Source organism: Rhinoderma darwinii, chromosome 1, assembly GCF_050947455.1.
Source record: "Rhinoderma darwinii isolate aRhiDar2 chromosome 1, aRhiDar2.hap1, whole genome shotgun sequence".
Taxonomy (NCBI): Eukaryota; Metazoa; Chordata; class Amphibia; order Anura; family Rhinodermatidae; genus Rhinoderma; species Rhinoderma darwinii.
In genome coordinates, this window is record NC_134687.1 from 53,601,626 (window position 1) to 53,625,086 (window position 23,461).

The 23,461-nt window shown below is 41.7% G+C and overlaps 1 protein-coding gene across 1 annotated transcript in view; it reads right to left on the reverse strand.

Annotated features, from left to right (window-relative positions):
• Window positions 1–8,391: 8,391 nt before the first annotated feature.
• SEPSECS (Sep (O-phosphoserine) tRNA:Sec (selenocysteine) tRNA synthase) overlaps window positions 8,392–23,461 on the reverse strand; it is a 33,076-nt gene continuing 18,006 nt past the window's right edge. The window contains exons 8-10 of the mRNA XM_075858843.1: window positions 22,923–23,016; window positions 18,272–18,362; window positions 8,392–8,957 (exon numbers count right to left, since the gene is read on the reverse strand). Of these exons, the coding sequence (XP_075714958.1) occupies window positions 8,669–8,957; window positions 18,272–18,362; window positions 22,923–23,016 (474 nt within the window). The 3' untranslated portion in view covers window positions 8,392–8,668. The remainder of the gene's footprint in view (window positions 8,958–18,271; window positions 18,363–22,922; window positions 23,017–23,461) is intronic.

The window sequence follows — 23,461 nt, forward strand, 5'->3', positions numbered from 1 at the left end:
GTAAAGAAGCGGATAATCTTGTTATAAACCTACAAGTTATAAATGTATCATTTTACATCTAAATGATCATGAAAACCGACTTTTGCGGCTGCTTCATCACCATGACATTCTCCAAGTACCCGTAGGAATAAACTGTATATTTAAGTCACACCGTCAGCCTATCTGAAGGCTTTCCAAATCGGTGCCCAATGCACTTTGTCATTCCTTTCCTTAGTTCTACAATGTGTAATCATCCGTTTCATTGGATCATATCTTGAGGGAGCAGACCCTTAAATGTGTTAACTTTAATCTGGTTAAAGAGCACTTTGAAGATCATCATAGTCCCGTCCCCATCTGTTTAGAAAGTGTTATGTTCTGCTGCGACCATTAGTCATAAAAGTTGGCCATGCAATTAATCTTTCAATTAATCTTCAATTAGCTCTATCATTTCTTTAGCAATGAAAAATGGAAAAATTGCTGATGTACAGCGGAGTGGAGTAGTATGTAGGTCTCTGGACTCCAGCTGTCCTGAAAATGATGATTATACACTACAAATGACTTTTCAATAATGCGCTTTCAGTTTGTATGAGCTAAATTGCAATGCCAGCATTAACATTTGCAACATAATCTCTTTCCCCCCACCTACTGGGCTCTGGAGATTCGATGCATCTGGTTGCCCTGTTCCGTTCTCAGCAGCTACAAATTATAAAGTGCTCATTTCAACAAAAGCAAAACACAATTACACAGCATATCATTCTGCCCTTTTCTTTCTACCTCCGACTGGGGTCTGTTTTAATTTTAAATCCAACTTTAATGTACCTTGACGGGATGTGAAGTGCTACAGAATGTGCAGCCACAGAACATAGACATACTGTACCGAGATATTCTATTCAACGTGGGCGCCGGAGAGGTCATCTTCGTTACAGTTACAATGAATCCAGAGGCCATTTCCACCCATTATTTTTTGCTGATGTTAAATTGTGAGTCCCTTTGAACTTTTTTGATATTCATGGTCCATGCAGTTTTTGCAATTAAATAGGATATAGTTCTATAATACAATATACAATTCATCCTGTTTATCTATCCATGTATAGCGCATTGCCTGTTAAATCACCTGTATATTTCCTACTAAGATCTCCACCTCAATAACAGAAGACGTATACAGAAGTATTACATACAGTTGCAGGAGCTATGCTTATCCCTGTTCTTGTAGTGTACTCTTCCGGAGGTTGCAGCAAACGTTGCCTAGCACCCACTTGACTTACAATCCGGGTGACCACCTTTTGACCGCATTCCTCCAACATAGTGTAGCATTTAGATGTAGGGGGCGGGGGATTTTTAAAAAAAACATTTTTGCATTTTGCCAAACTATGACTATTCCTCTAAGAAAAAAAAAAAAGAGCAGGGACTGAAAAGGGACACAATTCTGTTACATGAGCTCTCCTCATCAATGTTATCTTACATATAAACACGGTTTTATAAATATATGAATTTTATCCTATGTATGAATATGTATGATATACTGTATATTACATCAACTGTATTCCATCCAGTTAAATTTCATGCAAAATTTTTCACTGGTATAGTTTAATCTGCTTCAGAGTATCCTCCGGACCAATAAGGATACTGTCCTTTATATATTCGTTTGCAAAAAAGTCAATTTATTAGCGTAAAATGTACTTAAAGTACACCAAAAGTAGATCAAACCAATAAAGACAAAAGGGATATTTCTGACGATAAAGAAAGGAAAATAGGAGATGAAGTAGGAAAAATGCCAACAAAATTAAGAAAAAGGAATAAAAAACAAAAATGGAACGAACCTTTTTTGTTCACGTCCTCAGATGGTAGACACACCCCAATGATATGAACAACCATGCTTAAAGGGAATCGGTCATTACGATTTTGCTTAACAAACGAATCCCGGCGCTTGGTACGTCCCTTAAAACCATGTGCACACATTCATTTGTATCCCTTCCTAGTATCTTCACTGCCGAGATAAAGAACTTAGGCTTCGTTCACATCTGCGCTAAGGTCCCGTTTAGACGTTCCGTCAGAACGGGACCCTGACTGAAACAAACGGAAACCAAAGGTTGCCGTTTCAATCACCATTGATTTCAATGGTGACGGATCCGGTGCCAATGGTTTCCGTTTTTCTCCGTTGTTCAAGGATTCCGTCGTTTTGACAGAATCAGTAGCGTAGTCGACTAAAACTATTTTTTCAAGCCCAGCAAGTGCTCCTGGCCTCACTGTGTAACCCTGCCCAACGCCTCACCCTTTCTGGGAAGCTAATAGTAGCGTCTACATAGCCTGGTGCCTTCAATTATGCGCCAAGTGCACAAGATCCAAGATATGTTTTTTTTTACATTTCAAACCATATACACATAAATGTGACAGTATACATTAATGATATTAGTTCACATGAAATGCTACAGTTACATGCAGTAGAGACTGACAAAGTCAGAGTTCACAATATACATCACAGTGGTCAATACACAAGCCGTTGTTGGTGGCGCTCTGAACATAAATTATGGTTTCTGAACACCCAACAAACCCTCCCTCCCAACCCACATCGGATACTGTCAATGCATCTAAGAACAGAAGAATTGGGCCATTTAGGTAACATACACTACCGTTCAAATGTTTGGGGTCACCCAGACAATTTTGTGTTTTCCATGAAAACTCACACTTATATTTATCAAATGAGTTGCAAAATGACTAGAAAATATAGACAAGACATTGACAAGGTTAGAAATAATTATTTTTATTTCAAATAATAATTTTCTCCTTCAAACTTTGCTTTCGTCAAAGAATGCTCCATTTGCAGCAATTACAGCATTGCAGACCTTTGGCATTCTAGCTGTTAATTTGCTGAGGTAATCGGGAGAAATTTCACCCCATACTTCCAGAAGGCCCTCCCACAAGTTGGATCGGCTTGATGGGCACTTCTTGCGTACCATACGGTCAAGCTGCTCCCACAACAGCTGTATGGGGTTGAGATCTGGTGACTGCGCTGGCCACTCCATTACAGATAGAATACCAGCTGCCTGCTTCTTCCCTAAATAGTTTTTGCATAATTTGGAGGTGTGCTTTGGGTCATTGTCCTGTTGTAGGATGAAATTGGCTCCAATCAAGCGCTGTCCACAGGGTATGGCATGGCGTTGATATACTTCCTTATTCAAAATCCCTTTTACCTTGTACAAATCTCCCACTTTACCAGCCCCAAAGCAACCCCAGAACATCACATTACCTCCACCATGCTTGACAGATGGCGTCAGGTACTCTTCCAGCATCTTTTCAGTTGTTCTGCGTCTCACAAATGTTCTTCTGTGTGATCCAAACACCTCAAACTTCGATTCGTCTGTCCATAACACTTTTTTCCAATCTTCCTCTGTCCAATGTCTGTGTGCTTTTGCCCATATTAATCTTTTCCTTTTATTAGCCAGTCTCAGATATGGCTTTTTTTTTGCCACTCTGCACTGAAGGCCAGCATCCCGGAGTCGCCTCTTCACTGTAGACGTTGACACTGGCGTTTTGCGGGTACATTTTAATGAAGTTGCCAGTTGAGGACCTGTAAGGCGTCTATTTCTCAAACTAGAGACTCTAATGTACTTGTCTTGTTGCTCAGTTGTGCAGCGGGGGCCTCCCACTTCTCTTTCTACTCTGGTTAGAGCCTGTTTGTGCTGTCCTCTGAAGGGAGTAGTACACACCGTTGTAGGAAATCTTCAGTTTCTTGGCAATTTCTCGCATGGAATAGCCTTCATTTCTAAGAACAAGAATAGACTGTCGAGTTTCACATGAAAGCTCTCTTTTTCTAGCCATTTTGAGAGTTTAATCGAACCCACAGATGTAATGCTCCAGATTCTCAACTAGCTCAAAGGAAGGTCAGTTGTATAGCTCCTCTAAACAGCAAAACTGTTTACAGCGGTGCTAACATAATTGCACAAGGGTTTTCAAGTGTTTTCAAATCATCCATTAGCCTTCTAACACAGTTAGCAAACACAATGTACCATTAGAACACTGGAGTGATGGTTGCTGGAAATGGGCCTCTATACACCTATGTAGATATTGCATTAAAAACCAGACATTTGCAGCTAGAATAGTCATTTAGCACATTAACAATGTATAGAGTGTATTTCTGATTAATTTAATGTTATCTTCATTGAAAAAAACGGTGCTTTTCTTGCAAAAATAAGGAAATTTCTAAGTGACCCTAAACTTTTGAACGGTAGTGTATATCCTCCTTATGCAGCTCACTTAGGGGATGAAAAGTCGTCCCAATTCCCCTTCGATGATCAGTAGCTAGCCACGGGGTATATTGGAAAGGCGTCATTATATGTACTCTGTCTGTTTGTGAACATTTTAAAAAATAACCCCCATTTTTTTTTTTTTAAACTCTTCAGTCCCCTAGTCTTCTTATGTTACATGCAACATGAGAAGACCCCTTAACACCGCCTTAGCCATCTCCCAGAATAAAGCGTCAATGGCATGTTGTGCATTGTTCATAGCATATTCCAGCCACCAACCCCGCAGAAGGATTTTGAAAGCATCATACTCACTTTCAAAAAGAGGGAAAACGCCACAAAAAGTCTGTAGCAATGGGGGTCTCCTCCAATAGGTCTAAAAATATGGGAGAATGATCAGAAATAATAAGATCCCCTATGTAAGTATGAGATATATTGGTTATGAGGAAGAGCTCACTAATAAGTAGTCAATGAGTGACGAAAAGGAATGAGAATGGAAGAAATTAGTGAATTCCCAATAATCTGGATAATCCTGGCTCCAGAAGATCAGCCTGTTCCAATAGGGAAGGCATTCTTAAATCTTTCAGCTGTGGCAATTATAAATTAGGGAAATCACTTTTCCTATCCTCTACAGGGTTAAAAAATTGCCCACTACATTCTTATGCTGAATTGGATCTGCAATGATCTTATTGGCTAGATGCTTAAAAGAAGGCAGTTTCAGAGTCGTTAGGGCCATATATATTGTACAGAATGATGTTTCAGTGAAGCGTCTGTACATTGTTGCAGTGGATAATGGAATTGGCATATTCTCTTACTTCAGAAATTATGTCCAGATATCAGGGCTTAAGCCAAACGTAATGTGAAGGAAAAATGAATATAGTAAGTCAGATAGCAAATCCGAACCCCATGTAGGGCCATGAATTAACAAACCGCAGGAATGTCTAGGCGATCAGCTTCAAGGAGTAATCCCCTACTCCGAGTCATCAGATCAAAACCACCTTACAGCATCACTGGGAAGAGTTGGGAAGTCTGGAGGCTTACGGGAGACGCTGCCGTTTCGGTGCAGAAGCCCTACCAGTGTCTACTTCAGTTGGCGAAGAATCATTGTCAACAATGGTAGGAGATTGACGGAGACGACGCACTGTAATTTTCAGCGCTGGTTCCCCAGGTTTTAGTGCTCTGTGTGCTGCCTCCGGTGAGATAAATGAGGTGGAGCTGCCATCACAATGAAAAATGCAGAGTAGAAGGGTACAAGGATTTTACTGTGATACAGATCCAAATCTATACTCAAAATCCTCAAATTATTATTCTGTCATGACCTTTTTTTCTAGGTCCTCAACACGGTCTCACAATATTTTATTTTCCTGTAAAACATCCCGCACCTGTCTGCATGTAGTCGCTATAAATTTTCCATAGCTTGGACCGTCATTCAGACTTTTATCATGGTCTCTGACCTTTGTTTATAGAGACCGCAGCAGGGAGGCTGCCACCATAAAGGTTAGCGTTTCCTAGAGATCAGGCAAGATCAGTTTTGCTACTGCAATGGCAAGCTTCTTATAATCGTTGAATGTTGAAGTCAGATCATAATTTGCCTCAGAAGTTTCTTAGTCTGATGGCGGCTGAGATACCAATTATTGTAAGGCAGTGAGCGGGTTGTGTGACATTTTAGCACATCGTTGTTAGGAGACAGATCATAGCCCAATTACATAACGTATCAGTACATAAAAGGTCCTCACGTCAGGGGAAGCTGGTCAGCCAACTATTGAGTAAGGTAGGCAGGGGTTCGGCAAGCTCCTACATCCCTGGAACAGGAAATCTTGTGACATGGTTTATGGAAAGACCCTGTTTTGTATTAAAAAATAATAAAAAAATGTCCATGTGGACTCTCATATGTAGGACTGATATAAATAATAATTAAAATTTTATTGAACAAAGTTGAACATATGTACATCTAAAGCAAAAATAAATGGATATAGGTAAAACCCTTGATGAATTGCTTGTATGAGCGCTGCAGCCCCTTCAAAACAGCTGATCAGCGGGGGTCCCGGGAGTCGGACCCAACCCATCTATCGATAGCCTATCCTGGGGATATGGCATACATTATTTTTTGGCTGGAAAACCCCTTTAAATTAATGGCTGCACGATTTTGGAGGTGAAGGGCTATTTTCCCTACAACAAGTGGCCAGTGACAGGCTATTTAACAGCCATTCCCAACATATTTGGGGGGGGGGGGGGTCAGTGCCGCTCTGTGTGACCTTACCCTACACGAGCCATGGCAATGGGTTTTTGTATGCTGGGCTTGTACTTGCTGCAAAACCGCAGTAAACCACATGCTGTTTGTGTTGCACAGCACAAATTACTACTTCTGCAGGCAGCCTAAATGTAGACTCAACCTGACGCAGGTACGCTTCAGAAAATTGGACCACCCTTGTAACATTGCATCTTTACTGGTAGGGAAGACACAAACTATATATGTATATACCTACTAATATCAACTTAAACAGAGAATCGCATGTTATTTTTCCATTTACTGAAGTAACGTGCATAACCAGGAGAGTGGTAACATGGCTTTGTCGGCATATGTGAAGTTAAAACAAGGAGTATTTGTTGAGTGTACTACAAAAACTGAGTGACGCACGCACCACTTTATTAGGCACATCTTTTGGAGTGCTGGCTTAGACCTTTGTTGCCTTTATCGGTATTAAGGGGTCTGATGTGTGCCAACAAAAAATATTAGCCACACCATAACATCGCCAGCACAAACCTGGAGCAAGACTGGATCGATCCATGTGGTTTCCAACAGCTTTAAACCCTATCTGCATAGTGCAGTAGATTGTGAGACTCATCAACATTTATATATATATATATATATATATATATATATATATATATATATATATATATATATATATATATGCAGGCCTCCTAGGTTGAGGCTAGGAACCCTTGTTAGTGTAATCCCAAAAAAATGAAGAGGGAGCACTCCAGGAAAAATGGTGAGAAAAGGTGATGTTTTTATTCACCCCAGGCAGGCAACGTTTCGATCCACCTCTATGAGATCTTTGTCAAGCCATACCATAGGCTTGACAAAGATCCCATAGAGACGGATCAAAACGTTGCCTGCCTGGGGTGAATAAACACATCACCTTTTCTCACCATTTTTCCTGGAGTGCTGCCTCTTCATTCATTTTTTTTAAAAAATTTATATATATATATATATATATATGACTCATTGTACAACGTTTATTAACAATGCCACCTAAATCATGACCAATATGCTGCTCGATAACTAGAGCAAGTCATTGAAGTCAATCGCGCAAACAAAAATATTTTTTTTCTACGTTTCACGCATGGTATACACAGAGTTAGAAGTTTATTAGGCAAAGTCATATGTGGGTTGGACACCCTTTGAGAAGGTCTTTATGTTGTGGATTTGGAGGACATCTTGTGATAGTGTACCACTGGCTTCCCCTGCTTTCCTTTGCTCCCAGCTACTTCTCTCTTTCGAGTCCTTTGCGACACGGATTGTTACAGTATGTGTATCAGAGTTCTGACTTCTAACAATCCCAGCACATGACCAAATCACAGCAAAGGAGGACATATTTCCTAAAAAAAAAAACAACACAGAAAGAGGCCATACTTACTAATACAAGAGCAGGTTCCAACACCATTTCCCAGCAGGATGCAGACAAGCCACATCACATGACCATGCACAGAATTTTATCCACTGGAAATAAACAATGAATTTTCCTACTGAACAACAACAAGCCTCTAGAGATCTTGAAAACTTTGAGGAATTAATACAGAAAAGTATATCGGAAAATTGAAAGGAACTTCGAATTATAACAAAAACAACATGAATTTGCTGAAACTGGACAAACCGCTTAACACTGGTGCACCATAAAAGTGGTGTGCCAGCCTCTCTTCCAGTGCGGGGAAAATGCCCTGTTGATGAATCTGCTGCCAGCTAAGGGCAAGTGTAAGTAGAAAAGCTTGGCGCAACTGAAATTCTACCCACTTTGATATAAGATTTATTTTTTTTCCCAATAGTCCTGTCTTGATGGATTTGCTAGCCCCCCCATCTTCTTTGCTGTACCTTTGTAAATTTATAAAATAGAATTATGTAAAAAGATTTCTTTATGAAATAAATCAAAACATTTTGCACTGAGAATACATGGGTAGAAGGCACTTCAACACGATATATTTTTGGGTAAAACCAGCTTTACCATGTTCTATTTCATACATTATTTTTGGTCTGTCTTACAGAAGGTATAATGGATACATCAGCAAAACCGTGCTTATTTTCTTCCAAATTGTATAGGTATTTTTTTTTCTTTTTTCAAAAAACAGGCTCCAGCATGAACAGGCTACTACACAGAATTCATTCAAGTGTGGATACAGCCAACTGCATTGCAGTGTCAATCTTTATCTCCAGCTTTTCTATAAAGTCAGGCCTCATCTTCCACCTGCAGAGAAGCTGTAAAATCCGTAGTTAATTCTGTAACATCTTCCTCTGTAGTCGGCGGAGCACCTGACGCTACATCCTCCAAGTGTTTTTCTTTCTTGCATTGCCGAAGGCATTTGTCCAATCTTTTAATGAACAGGTCAATATCTTGCTTTTTAATACCAACGGCTGATGCTGCGTTCAGGTAAGCGCACGGATAGTCATTGCTGTGAGACATGAAACCCTTAAAAACATATCCACTGACTGTTTGTGATGTTCCAAGTGGCACAACCCTGGAAAAAGGATCAAGTGAATAACGTTAGAACTACATAAAAAAATATATTTATAATTCAGAATCCCACTCCATAAGAAATACATCGTAAATGTTAAAATAAAATAAAAAATGAACGAGCACACGCACGCACTGCTTCATCGCCTGCCGGTCTCTGGCTATTTTCCTGGAGAGATGGTGTGCCATACATCCACATGACTGGTGCAGCCACGTGGATGTATGGCCTGTCATCGCTCCAGAAACATGAAGAACGGCAGGGGCCACGTTTAAAGGGTTGTAAACTTATCTGAAACAAAGTGATGGCGTGAGCAGCAGGTTTAGTGGGCACAAAGAAGTTGGGGGTGAGATGAGGCCATGAGCTACGGTTTTAATGTAGACAATGTCCTTCAGCTTGGACTTAAAGGGGTTGTTTAGGATTAGAAAAACATAGCTGATCTCTTCCAGAAACAGCACGAAACCTGGGATTCATGGGTTGTGTCTAGTATTGCAGCTCTTATTAATTGAAGAGAACGGGGCCGATAACGTAGTTGCCAAAAGGTAGATCGACACCAATACGGCCGGAGACAAAAACAGAACAGATGTGTATCTGTTAACCGTAGAGGTCTGAGCTATGGTTTATTTTATACTTGTACACACACACACACACACACACACACACACACACACACACACACACACACACACACACACACACACACTTTGGCATATATGTAGGAATATTACATACACTTGGCAACAATAAATCTTTCACATTTAGGCGTCAGACCTTATTCACACGACAGGGTTTCCCGGGCACAGTAGGAACAATAGGGGCTATTCACACGACCGATTTTTTTTGACGGCCCGGGAAACCCGGTCAAAAAATGGGACATGCCCTATTTTCGGCCGTTCTCCCGGCCGCCTGGCTCCAATAGAAATCTATGGGGCCGGGTAATACACTGAAATGTGTCATGCGAAGTGCATGTGAGGAGGAGGGTATTTTTTTGCTCCCTGTAGGAGCGGAATCCCCAATCCCTGGCCACAGCTTCGGCAATGCTGTGGCCGGGGATTCCGCTTCAGAAGTGCCTGACGTCCCTGTGTCCATATATGGATTTGAAGGTGTTCAGGCCGCACTAAGTCTTCGTATGGGTGCACGCGTAGGGGCCCAACACGTATAGTATAAGAAAAATGTACAATGCACACCAGAAGTCGTTATCCAAAGATAGATTTTTAATATTAGTAATTATGCCAGTATAAGTGCGACGTTTCGGTCTGGTCTCTTCATCAGGCACTGTAATATCCTGGGTGCTGCGTAATGGCGCTTAGTGTATGGTGGCTTGCCGCATGTGGAGGCGCCTGCTACAGACAGGTAGGGGGGGGGGGTGCTGTGTAGAACTACCTACGGTAGATCGACACCAATACGGCCGGAGACAAACACAGAACAGATGTGTATCACACATACGGCCGGGAAAACTGGTCCAAAACAGCCGACACTCCAACCCTGTCGTGTGAATAGAGCCCTATTTACACGACAGGGTTGCCCGGCCATGTAACGGCCGTTCAAAAGACGGCCGTCGCGCGGCTGCAGTAGGAACAATAGACCCCTAATGGGGCTATTCACACGACCGATTTTTTGACAACCCGGGAAACACGGCCGGCAAAAAAAATGGGACATGCCCTATTTTCAGCCGTTCTCCCAGCCCCCATAGAAGTCTATGGGGCTGGGTAATACACGGCCATCACTTGAATGTGCTCCAAGGGACGGACGCGTCTTCCGTCGCTCGCTCGCTCTCTCTCCTTCTCACAGTGCGCGAAGTGCATGTGAGGAGGAAGCTATTTTTTTGCTCCCTGTAGGAGCGGAATCCCTAATTCCCGGCCATATATGGACACAGTGACGTCAGGGACTTCTGAAGCTGAATCCCCGGCGATTCCGATGCAGGAGAAATCCCTCACTTCAAGGGGGTCTGTGTGGCACTACCTACAAGGGGGTCTGTGTGGCACTACCTACAAGGGGGTCTGTGTGGCACTACCTACAAGGGGGTCTGTGTGGCACTACCTACAAGGGGGTCTGTGTGGCACTACCTACAAGGGGGTCTGTGGCAGTATCTACAGAGGGCAGTGTGCGGCATTATCTACAGAGGGAAGTGTGTGGCAAAAAATGTACAAATGAAATTCATCAGATTTTAAAACTGACAGGGAAAAAAACCAGATGCAAAACGGGTCAAAATCGGTTGTTAAAAAACGGCAACACGGCCCGGAACGGATGCAAAACGGCCGGGAAAAATGGACGTTTTTAATCGTCTGACACTCTGACCCGGACGTGTGAATAAGGCCTTAGTCCAATTCGGAGAACAAAAACCATGTTGCTCTCTTCTCCGGCAACCCCTCCACATCCATGTTCTTAACCTTTACACAACCTCAAACTCTTGCGAAATGATAACCAACTGCCCCCTCACTCAAGTAATATCAAAATCCAGATGTCAGTAGATTAACTCTTACAGTGATAATTACTTTAACAGGTTCCCGACCGCTGGCCGTAAATATACGGCCAGCGGCCAGGGTCTCTAAAGTCCGGCGTATAGTATATATACGGCCGCACTTCAGAGACTGTGCACGCGCGATCGCGTGCACACAGCTCTATGCCCTGGCTGTTGCTAACAGCCATGGGCACTGGGCAGAATGTCAGGGGTCAATCTTTTGGCCCCTGAACATGTGATCGCTGTGACAACCAATCACAGCGATCACATGCATTTCTGCATAGAAAACAGTGTGCACGCGATCGCGTGCACACAGCCCTGTGCCCTCGCTGTTACCAACAGCTCTGGGCACTGGGCAGAGTATCAGGGACCAATCTGATGGTCCCTGATCATGTGGTCGCTGTGAAAACCTATCACAGCGACCACATTTGTTTTATTTTGACTTTTCTGGCAGTAAATCTCCTGCCTCTTTTCTTCTCCTCAAACATTGTTTCAGTTTGAGGAGAAGAAGAGACTCGGGAGAATTGCTGCCAGAAGAATACAGTGAAAAAAAATACAGTTACACTAAAACATTCTCTGTATAGATAGATTTCTATCTATCTATACAATCTATCTATCCATCTATCTTTTTTTCTATCTATCTACCTTTCTTTCTTTTATTCTATTAGAATAGGCAGGTAGGGAGTATATAATTATATATATATCCACATATATATAATATATATAGCAATAGCGGTTTATTTTTTTGTTAGCGGTAGTGTAGATATATATAGCAGTTAGTTTGTGTGTTTTATAAAAAAAAAAAAAAATTTGTTTAGTTAGTGTTAGTGTTAGTTACGTTATGGCGAGGAAGTTGTTTAGCGCCGAGGAGGCATACGCCATGCTGTGGTCTGAGTCGGAGACCGCATCAGAGATGGCGTCCGAGATGGAACCTGTTTTAGGTAGTGACGATGACAGCGTCACTTCAGGTTCATCTTCAGGGGACGTTGTCCCTGATGCAGTCGAAACTGCAGAACATGAAAGTGCAGGGCCAAGTAGCGCTGTAGCACGGGACAGCCTGGTCCCTCCAGTCCAGGCTCTTGTATGGGCACCTGCCCCATCTTTTGGGCCTAGAATCCACGGATTTACTGCCACTCCTGGCATAACCGTGGACAATACAAATTTTGTCCAAATGGATTACTTCCATTTATTTATAACGGACGACATCCTAAATCAGATTGTCCACGAAACAAATTTATATGCCACGCAATATATAAGGCAGAAACCTTCATCCACCCATGCCAGAGATTGGACGCCCACCAATTTGCAGGAATTAAAAAATTTTTTGGGGCTCACCCTAAATATGGGTATTGTCAAAAAGCCCTCCATTAGGTCTTACTGGTCAACAAGACCCGCCCAAGCCACCCCAGTATATTCTGCAGTAATGCCCAGGTCTCGTTATGAGACAATAATGAGGTTCCTCCACTTCAATGACAACGCACAGGCCCCCCCAAGTACCGATGCAAACCGGGATCGGTTGTTCAAAATAAGACCGCTAATAAATTCCCTGAATAATTTATTTCTGCAACTCTACACCCCTGAGCAGAATGTAAGTGTGGACGAATCCCTCCTCAACTTTCATGGCAGACTTAGCTTTCGCCAATATCTACCTTCAAAAAGGGCAAGATATGGCGTTAAGCTCTACAAATTGTGTGAAAGCGGGTCAGGATATACCACCGCCTTCAGGATTTATGAAGGGCGGGACCGCACAATAAATGTTCCTGGATGCCCCCCTGATCTTTCCACCAGCAGTAAGATCGTGTGGGAGATAATGCAGCCTCTGCTTCACAAGGGGTACCACCTGTACTGTGATAATTTTTATTCCAGTGTGCCCCTGTTTAGGCATTTGCATGCTGCAAGGACTGGGGCATGTGGTACCATGCGCAAAAACAGAATTGGTTTTCCACAGCAATTAGTGGGGAAGCGCATGGTAAAGGGGGACTCCTGTGCTTATGCATCTGAGGAATTGCTGGCGGTCAAGTTCAGGGATCGCAAAGATGTGTATGTGCTAAGCACGATTCATACCGCAGGAACAGTGGCAGTGAGGGAAAGAGGGGCAACATCGGACAAGCACAAACCAGTGAGCGTGTCCGAATATAACAAGTACATGGGGGGGTTGGATTTAAGTGACCAGGTTTTACAGCCCTATTTAGTAAAACGCAAAACTAAAACCTGGTACAAAAAGGTGGCCATTTATTTGTTACAGGTGGCCATCCACAACTCATTTGTGCTCTACAAAAAAAACAGAGGCAGAGACACATACCTGGATTTCCAGGAAAAAATTATTGAAGGCCTCATTTTTGATGTTCAGGACACCCGAGAATGCCCCCAGTCTGAGGATGTCACGCGACTGACTGAAAGACACTTCGTCAGTCGGATTCCCCCAACAGCAACCAGAAGCAACCCCCAGAAAAAGTGCCGCGTCTGCAGAAAAGACGGGCACCGCAAAGATTCCCGATATTTCTGTCCCTCATGTCCCTCGCAACCAGGCCTGTGCATTGAGCCATGTTTTAAAAAATACCACACTGTTCTGAATTATTAGATTTTAGTTAATTCGTTGAAAATATATTTGCCCTACATTACGTTTTTATTTTTCCCCTGATTTTACTCCAAGGGTGAGGGAGGGAATGGGTGGGGGGGTGGATGTCATGTTTGATGTTTTCTAAAGTTCATCTGCTGGAGAGCTCCATTTGCATTAACCTGAAATTTCTTATTTTAGAAAACCCCAAAAAATAAATTCCCATTATACCCCTAGATGAATATTTTGGGATCTCTGCTTCAAGAGCAGATATTTTGGAAGTGTTATAGAAACTCTGTTGAGTTTTGTAAAACCAGCTTTGAAAAAAAGCGATTTGTGAAATAATCTTCTTCTATCGTCCGCCCTCCTACATCTCTATGTGATAAATAAGGCCACATATTTGGTATCCCCATGCACGGGAGAAGTGGCAGAATGTGAACGGAGATTAATTTTGACCGTGGTCTATACCGTGTGTGAAAAATGCTGGTATAAACTGACGCATTTGCTAAAAAATTGCTAATTTTATTTTGATCCATCTTATTCAAGAAACTTTCAGAAGAAAACGGGACTGTCTAAAAATATGATAAACCCCTTGAAGGAAACCTTGTGGGGTCTACTTGTGTGAATGAAGTCATTTATGGGGTGTTTCTAATGTTTCAGCAGCATTAGGCCCCCCAGAAAACAGTATGCGGCTCTAAAATCAAATGCAAAATTCCTGGACCGAAAAGGCCAAAAAGCCTCCCTTTATGCCAAGCCCTGGCACATGCCCGTGAATAAAGCACACATATTTGGTATCCCCATGCACGGGAGAAGTGGAAGAATGTGAAATGCGATGAATTTTGTCCGTGGTCCATTTTGTGTGTGAAAAAGCTAGCATAAACTGACGCAATTGTTAAAAAAAAAAGGTAATTTTATTTTGTTCCATCTTATTCAAGAAACTTTCAGAAGAAAACTGGACTGTCTAAAAATATGATAAACCCCTTGAAGGAAACCTTGTGGGGTCTACTTGTGTGAATTAAGTCATTTATGGGGTGATTCTAATGTTTCAGCAGCATTACACCCCCCAGAAAACAGTATGCTGCTATAAAATCAAATGCAAAATTCCTGGACCAAAAAGCCTCCTTTTATGCCAAGCCCTGGCACATGCCCGCACAGCGAATAAGGCACACATATTTGGTATCCCCATGCACGGGAGAAGTGGAAGAACGTGAAAGGAGATGAATTTTGGCCGTGGTCTATACCGTGTGTGAAAAATACTAGCCTAAACTGACGCATTTGCTAAAAAAGTGCTGATTTTATTTTGTTCCATCTTATTCAAGAAACTTTCAGAAGAAAACTGGACTTGCTAAAAATATGATAAACCCCTTGAAGGAAACCTTGTGGGGTCTACTTGTGTGAATGAAGTCATTTATGGGGTGTTTCTAATGTTTCAGCAGCATTACACCCCCCAGAAAACAGTATGCGGCTCTAAAATCAAATGCAAAATTCCTGGACCGAAAAGGCCAAAAAGCCTCCTTTTATGCCAAGCCCTGGCACATGCCCGCACAGTGAATAAGGCACACATATTTGGTATCCCCATGCACGGGAGAAGTGGAAGAACGTGAAAGGAGATGAATTTTGTCCGTGGTCTATACCGTGTGTGAAAAATACTAGCCTAAACTGACGCATTTGCTAAAAAAGTGCTGATTTTATTTTGTTCCATCTTATTCAAGAAACTTTCAGAAGATAACTGGACTTGCTAAAAATATGATAAACCCCTTGAAGGAAACCTTGTGGGGTCTACTTGTGTGAATGAAGTCATTTATGGGGTGTTTCTAATGTTTCAGCAGCATTAGGCCCCCCAGAAAACAGTATGCGGCTATAAAATCAAATGCAAAATTCCTGGACCGAAAAGGCCAAAAAGCCTCCTTTTATGCCAAGCCCTGGCACATGCCCGCACAGTGAATAAGGCTCACATATTTGGTATCCCCATGCACGGGAGAAGTGGAAGAATGTGAAAGGAGATTAATTTTGGCCGTGGTTCATACCGTGTGTGAAAAATGCTAGCATAAACCGACGCAATTGTTAAATTCTTGCATTTTTTTCCAATTTTGCCCACTTTAGTGAAAAAAAAAAAAATGATATATACTGACAAATGCCACTAAAACAAAGCCCTATCTGTCCTTTAAAAAGAGTGTAAAATTCAAAGATGAACTTTATTCACCTGCTGAGTTATAGTCATGTAAAGAAGCGCATAGCAAAATTGTGAAATTTGCTCTGGTCATTTAGCTGTAAAACAGCCTAGTCCTTAACCGGTTAACAGGGCTGAGCTGCAACACCAGACACAACCTGAAAACAGCTGTGGCGCTGTTTTTTGGAAGAAAGCAGCCATGTCTGGTATTGCAGCTCAGCACCATTCACTTCAATTAATAAGATCTGCAATACCAGACAACCCATGGACCCAGGATTGGTGCGGTTTATGGAAGAGAGCAGCTATGTTTTTCTAGTCCCGAGCAACCCCTTTAAGGATGGAAATCCTTATATAGGAATTAATGCAGTGAATTAGAACCCTTATGTATTTACTTTCTTCAGTCTTGGTTGCTTGGCGACTTCTTAGCTCTGCTCCATTACATCAGGGCTACGGTCAGTGAATGCAATTGGGAGTCTGAAATCTACCTACATGCTTTACACTGCAGCTCTGATGGTTCTTCACTGTATAGGCACCCGCTCACCAAAGTAAGGAAAAAAAATAAGCTGCAAGCAACTAAACAACCAGTGAGAAAAAGATTGCTGGGTAATCGCCACACAAACTTTGCATGTAGTGTTTCAATAGGTCTGACCTGGCATTGTTTAAAGCATTGGCATATTTGTATCGCCTGTGGCATGCTGCACTAGAGACTGCTGCATCGTTTGTATGGTGCGCTGGTATGATAAATATCTCCTATTGTTTTTCCCCAGATATGTTGGGAAACAATCTATTATTCTGTATTCTGAACAACCACATCTGAGTCAAGCATTATGTTGCACCCTCTCTGAAGCACCAATTCTTTGGGTCCATGCGTACACTTTTGGGACAACGTACGCTAAAAAAATATTTCTGAAACGTGATACTATGTTAGGGAATTGCCTATGTCCACTTCCAGATTATGCTTTTCCGTAACTTTGTCCACTTGGTGACAATTTTCAAATCCACACATTGCCTAATTTATCGCAGATTTGCTGACTATTTTACTGTCTGAACTCGCCCCAACAGTACAGACATAGAAATAATCTTGACCATTCTCAGTGAGACTGTGCTGACAATCGCTGCATGGAAATGAAGAGTAACATCATCAATGAGGTGTGAAGCGCAGTGTACGTACCAATATACTGAAGTTGTTAATATTAGGATGTCATCCATTTTTAAACCGTAAGATTTATCTATGGGAGCGGAGTTAAAGAAACAAGACCCCCCCCCCCCCATGTCCTGTATGTGTTTACTAGCATTGAGGATTTCCCAGCAGTACAGAGACATTACCATCTCAGCTGAATATGATCCGCGAGGCTGCTGAATGCCGGACATGTGGATACAGCAGTTTTGCTAAGAGCCGGCCAGAATAATCCAGGGTAATAAACCATTTTGCATGTAATTATTAATTTTGGTGTAGGGGGTCAGAGACTAGGAACGCATTCAGTCTCAGAAGCATAAAGTTGAATTTTTACCAATATTTCACTAAAAAGAATATATTGCACCTATAACATACACTGGAAAGGTGTTATGGACATATAAAAGAAGTAAAATCTAAAATTACGAACAAATGACTACTTATGGGTAATGCGTATTCAGTACTAGTTGCTTTGCAGCTCTTTAGACCTGCTCCATCACAGCACAGCTATTATCAGTGACTGTAACTTAGCTGCATTGTCTATTTGGAATCTAACGTAGTCCATCCATCTACTGTCCCAATGGTTTAGTTTTCTGCTGCTCGGTCACCCATGCTTTACACTGCAGCTCTGCTCTCTCAGATTGATTGCGAATTAGAACTAGCTCAACAGGAAATGTATCAGGGAATACGCCACAACTACTGAGGCAAATGGAGCCTCAATAAGGGGGGATTCTATAGACTTACTTAAATTTCAATAGAATGGAAAATACGTATTTCATAAAAAATGTGTTTGTTACAAGAATAAAAAAAATTAAATAATGAATGAGTTACTTGGGGGTTTAAGGTGCTGTCTGCACAGGAAAACCTCTTTTTACACTGCAGATATTAGCAGCGGAGCCCCAACTCCTGGGGAACCACAATGTAAATGCTTGTTTACCCCATCCAAGAGAGCACTCACCGGGCACCAGACACCTGTCTTGTGAAGAGCATGGAACCAAGCTGTGTGACGCCAGCGCTGCCCTTCTCACTCAGGTTCTTCAAAGACATAGCTTTATGGTTACAAGGAAACAAGAATAAAAAGTATTACACATACTACCATGTCTGACACAGAAGGACAACCTTCACAGAACTGTTAATACAGGAGTAAAGACTAGAAACCTAAATAACATATATATTATAGGTGAAGGTAAATGAGAAGAAGATGGATATGACCTCACAGAACCTGTAGCACTGTGATTTATACGATCATGAACCTTGTAGGTGATATTGAACAGCTTCAGAATATACATTTGTGGGTTACTTTATTAGCAATGAAGTTATTATTAACTTTTTATTAAGTATCACAGTTGGTGACAGCAATAATATCTATTAGTCAAGGGCATTTGTGCTTTGCCTGATGAACGGTTTGCAGATATGAAATAAAACCGCACACAACCAATAACCTGACACTATAGAGATAGATGGCCTGGTGACAGGTCCTCTAAGTTGAACTGGTTTACTGACATGAATAGCGCTGTCTCCCCTATTCCAGCGCTGTTTTTCATTTTTTCCTGGACCCCCCCCCATTCCAGAGATTTGGCCCACTGTTGTGTTGGCTTCCTACAAGCGAATTTGCTGTAATTAGCCAACAGGGTGGAGCTAGCTCCCTGCCCCTGATGCAGACCAATCAGTGCGAGGCAGCATGAGGGTAGGTCACGCCCTGTTGACTAACTACAGCAAAACAGCATAGAGAGAGCCAACATAAAATAGTGGGCCATATCTCTGAAACGGGGGTCCAGGAAAAAAAAACAAAAAACAGTGCTGGAATCAGGAAGACCAGGCTATTCAGGTCAGTAAACCAGTTCAACTAATATAACCTAATGACAGGTCCTTTTTAAAGTTTTTTCCCCCCCAGTTTTATGTAAATACTGCATAACGAAACGTTAAGCAATTTTCTAATATTCTTGGAATGCACGTCAGTTTCGCAAAAGCTCTGCTTGCTGTCAGAGAAAAGTTAACATTTGTGTTTACTTCCAGACACCGAAAACGTAACAAATACTTTGCTACAAGTATATCCAGTCTAGGAAATCCTCTCTAAACAAAGTACATTAGCAGCACAATTCTCTACCCGGTCTTCATAGTTTTCTACAATGTATTAGTGCAGGTGACATGAATCAGACTGTGGTTTTGGGAATTAAATATTAGATAAGGATAAGCTACCCAGGTTTGATAGGACCCCAGGACTTGGCCCCTTCATTGTTTACATAGGCACAGCGGCTCATCCGTAACGGCGTCTGTGGCTGGTACTGCAGCTCAATCCCATTACTTGAATGGAACGGAGCAGAGGAACCGGGCACAAACCATGGCGTATGCTGGAGTGACGTGCCCGATATTATGCTGATTAGAAGGGGTCCCAGGAGTTGGACCCCCACAAATCAAACACTGCCAATCAATACCCTAGAAAAAAAAAAACTTTCAAATTAAGATTTATAGTCCTGTGCTGGGTCACCGCTCAAACCGTGCAGCACTGGAAAACATGATAGTTGCAGATAGCTCTGTGCGTGTCCCTCCATGGTCATCTCCCCTGGACACCAGACAAAAATCACTGCTAGTTTTCGGCAGCCCCGGATAAACACACAGCAGGTCTGTGTGCTATAATATTTGTGATTGCTTTCCATTAAAGGGGCATTCCAATAAAAGGCATTTGTGGCATATAGATCACCGAACCGGCTCTTAGCATCTACAAACAGAATAAGAAGAAGGGGAAAGCTGTAGTCTATGGGCGTTACAGAAAGAGCAGAGCCAAGTAGTGTCATCTGTTATCCAGGGGAGTATGTCAGTGTCTTTCCATGGGATATATATATCATACCCGGCTGGATCGCAGAGAAGAGTGGCAACATTTGTACACCAGAATTACTGCACCATAGTCTCATACACCTTTTTTCTGCATTTAGCTCACATCTGGTACATTTTGCACCATTTTGACACCTCTTATAAATGTGCCTCAATATATGGTAAGGAGATCAGCTACATAAGAGGATTCAAAGTACATCTTAGCCAAAAGATTAAGGGACAAAGACATCTGAAAAAAAAAAATTACAAAAAAAATTGTGTGCCCATGTGATAATAAAACATCTTAAAATAAAAATGTGTCGCAAACGGCAGAGTCCCAGGAGACTCAGACAACCATTTCCTTGCAGTTGAATACATTATAGCATTAACAGGCTTAATGTCACATAGCACAAAGTAAACAGAGACCATTTGTGCTCGGCATTCACACAGCGCCATAGAGAAATGGATCCATTGATTGTACTAAGCCATTACGTCCGGTCTAAGTGCTTACTGCAAGTATCCCTTTGTGCTGATAACACAGATTCACTGTAGACAGCGAACACAGAACAAAATGTATTCAAGATGATACTTATTTGACAGTTTCATCTCTGTATGAAGCTTTATTCATGTCCAATGTTATATATATGTAAAGAACTATATTTAAAGAGCACCTGACACCAGTCAAACCCGTGGAAAGAGATAGTCCAATGTGGACAAGTGATCGAATTGGAACCGGCTTCTCCAACCCCCAATCAGATATAATCGCCAGGCAAAGCTCCATTCATTTCCCCTGCAATGCAAATATAGCATTTCACGGTGCCCAATTATTTATTTGTAATACAGGTTCACGTTGAATTCTCCCCATAGCAGGTGCTGTTCTATGAACCAGAACAGAGAGCTGCAGCAAAGAAGGGGTCCTAACAGGAGGAATCCCCTCCATGACATCCATATAGCGTAATGGGACAATTTCTTTAAAGAGACTCTGTCACCACATTATAAGTGCCCTATCTCCTATATAAGGAGATCAGCGCTATAATGTAGGTGACAGCAGTGCTTTTTATTTAATGAAACAATCTATTTTCACCACTTTATTAGCGATTTTAGATTTATGCTAATGAGTTGCTTAATGCCCAAGTGGGCGTGTTTTTACTTTAGACCAAGTGGGCGTTGTACAGAGGAGTGTATGACGCTGACTAATCAGTGACTAATCAGCGTCATGCACTTCTCTCCATTCATTTACTCAGCGCATAGGGATCCTTTTAGATCGCTATGTGCTGTTTTATACTAACACATTAACAATACTGAAGTGTTTAGACAGTGAATAGACATTCCACGGGATGTCTATTCACAATCTCTGCACTTCGTTACTTTTTCTGTGTTAGTCACAGCAGAGCAAGCGTAATCCCGCGAGATTACTCGGTAAATGACAGGTTACAGCGAGATTACGCTTCCTCTGCTGTAACTACCACAAAAACAGTAACGAAGTGCAGAGATTGTGAATAGACATCCCGTGCAATGTCTATTCACTGTCTAAACACTTCAGTATTGTTAATGTGTTAGTATAAGACAGGACATAGCGATCTAAAAAGGATCCCTATGCGCTGCCTAAATGAATGGAGAGGAGTGTATGATGCTGATTGGTCAGCGTCATACACTCCTCTGTACAACGCCCACTTGGTCTAAAGTAAAACACGCCCACTTGGGCATTAAGCAACTCATTAGCATAAATCAAAAATCGCTAATAAAGTGGTGAAAACAGATCATTTTATTAAATAAAAAGCATTACTGTCACCTACATTATAGCGCCCATCTCCTTATGTAGGAGATGGGGCACTTATAATGTGGTGACAGAGTCTCTTTAACTAAAGGAGGATGTCCTAAAAGAGGGGAGTTAATAAACAGCAAACTCATGTGCCAATCGTCGCTCTAAGGGTAAACTCTATGGAATTTCCGACCGGATTTTTCGTGTGTTTTTTTAACATAAATAGACATGCTACAGGATTAAAAATCCATACAGCAAGTTAATTTTCACACGTCTCTTGTGCAGGTTTTTTCTGCAGAATGTGAATGAGATTTGTTAAAATTTCATCCACTTTGCTGCTACTGTAAACGCCATGGAATTTCCGCACAGAAAACCAGACGTAATTTACGCTAAGTTTGGCTGTACCCAGGGCTTCACACAGTTTTCTGCAGGCAGAAAATCAGCTCCGGTTTTTAAGTGGTTTTGCACCACAGGCACTTTTTGATACGAAATTTGTTGCGTTTTTTTTTTGCCTCTTTCTTTAACAGGCAAAGGAAAAAACGGCGATAGTTTTGCCATAGAAGGCGCCAAAACAACGCAGTGGCCGTTCGCACTGTTTTTTCCCCACCTCCCACTGAAATCAATTTCGGCTTTTTTTTGCCACGGGTTCCGTGGCAAAAGACACGTAAAAAAACTCAGTGTGAAAAGGGCCTAAGGGTAAACCACACACATAGCAGATTTGTTGTGGATTTTAGGGAGTGTATCCGCAGGTTTCATGCAGCAAAATCAGATTTTACCCCTGCAAATTCACCATGGATTTACGATCAGATGGTGCAGCATATTTTACAAAAGCGGACTTCTGCTTCAAAGGCAGAATACAGGTAGCCATAAAACATCCTACATTCCACGTATGCGGATGCCATCGCAGGTCAAGAATAAAAAAATAATTTTCCAAGTCCAGGATGTACATAACTTGGGAGATTTATATAACCGGTGTTTCATTGAAGGTTAGTTTTTCTGTCGGACAATTTAAATTAAAAAAATATACAGTGCTTACCCAATGAAATGGGATTATGTGGAGTATCCAGTAACCGCTCGTTATGTTTTGCTGCCAAGGTCTTCAGTTCATTGCTGAGATATGTAAATAATTCCTACAAGAAAGAATCAGAGTTATTTAATGATGGAGATTTCTAAAACCATGACAGAATCACATAGTGACAATCGTCCACCTAATGTGTCCAGTGCAGGTGGGCACACACGCCACCCGGATACTCGTGTATGGATGGTGGAGTGATTCTTACTATTGTGCAGTAAAGCCAATAAGAATTGGCAAACTAGAAGCGGCTTCTCCTCCCCAGTACTGAACACATTACACATTTTGATAAGAAATAAGAACGCCAGGGGGCGCCATAACAAGCATGATCCAGCAATAGACAGGAGAATTTTTATTTAAATTCCATTTGTAAAAAGGAATTTGATATTTAATCATGGGACAACACCTTTAAGTAAAACGGTTAAATATATAAATAAAAAATAAAAAAAAGTTGCAAATGTACGTCTTCAATATAGTTTATAGATGGTTGGAGTAATACACCA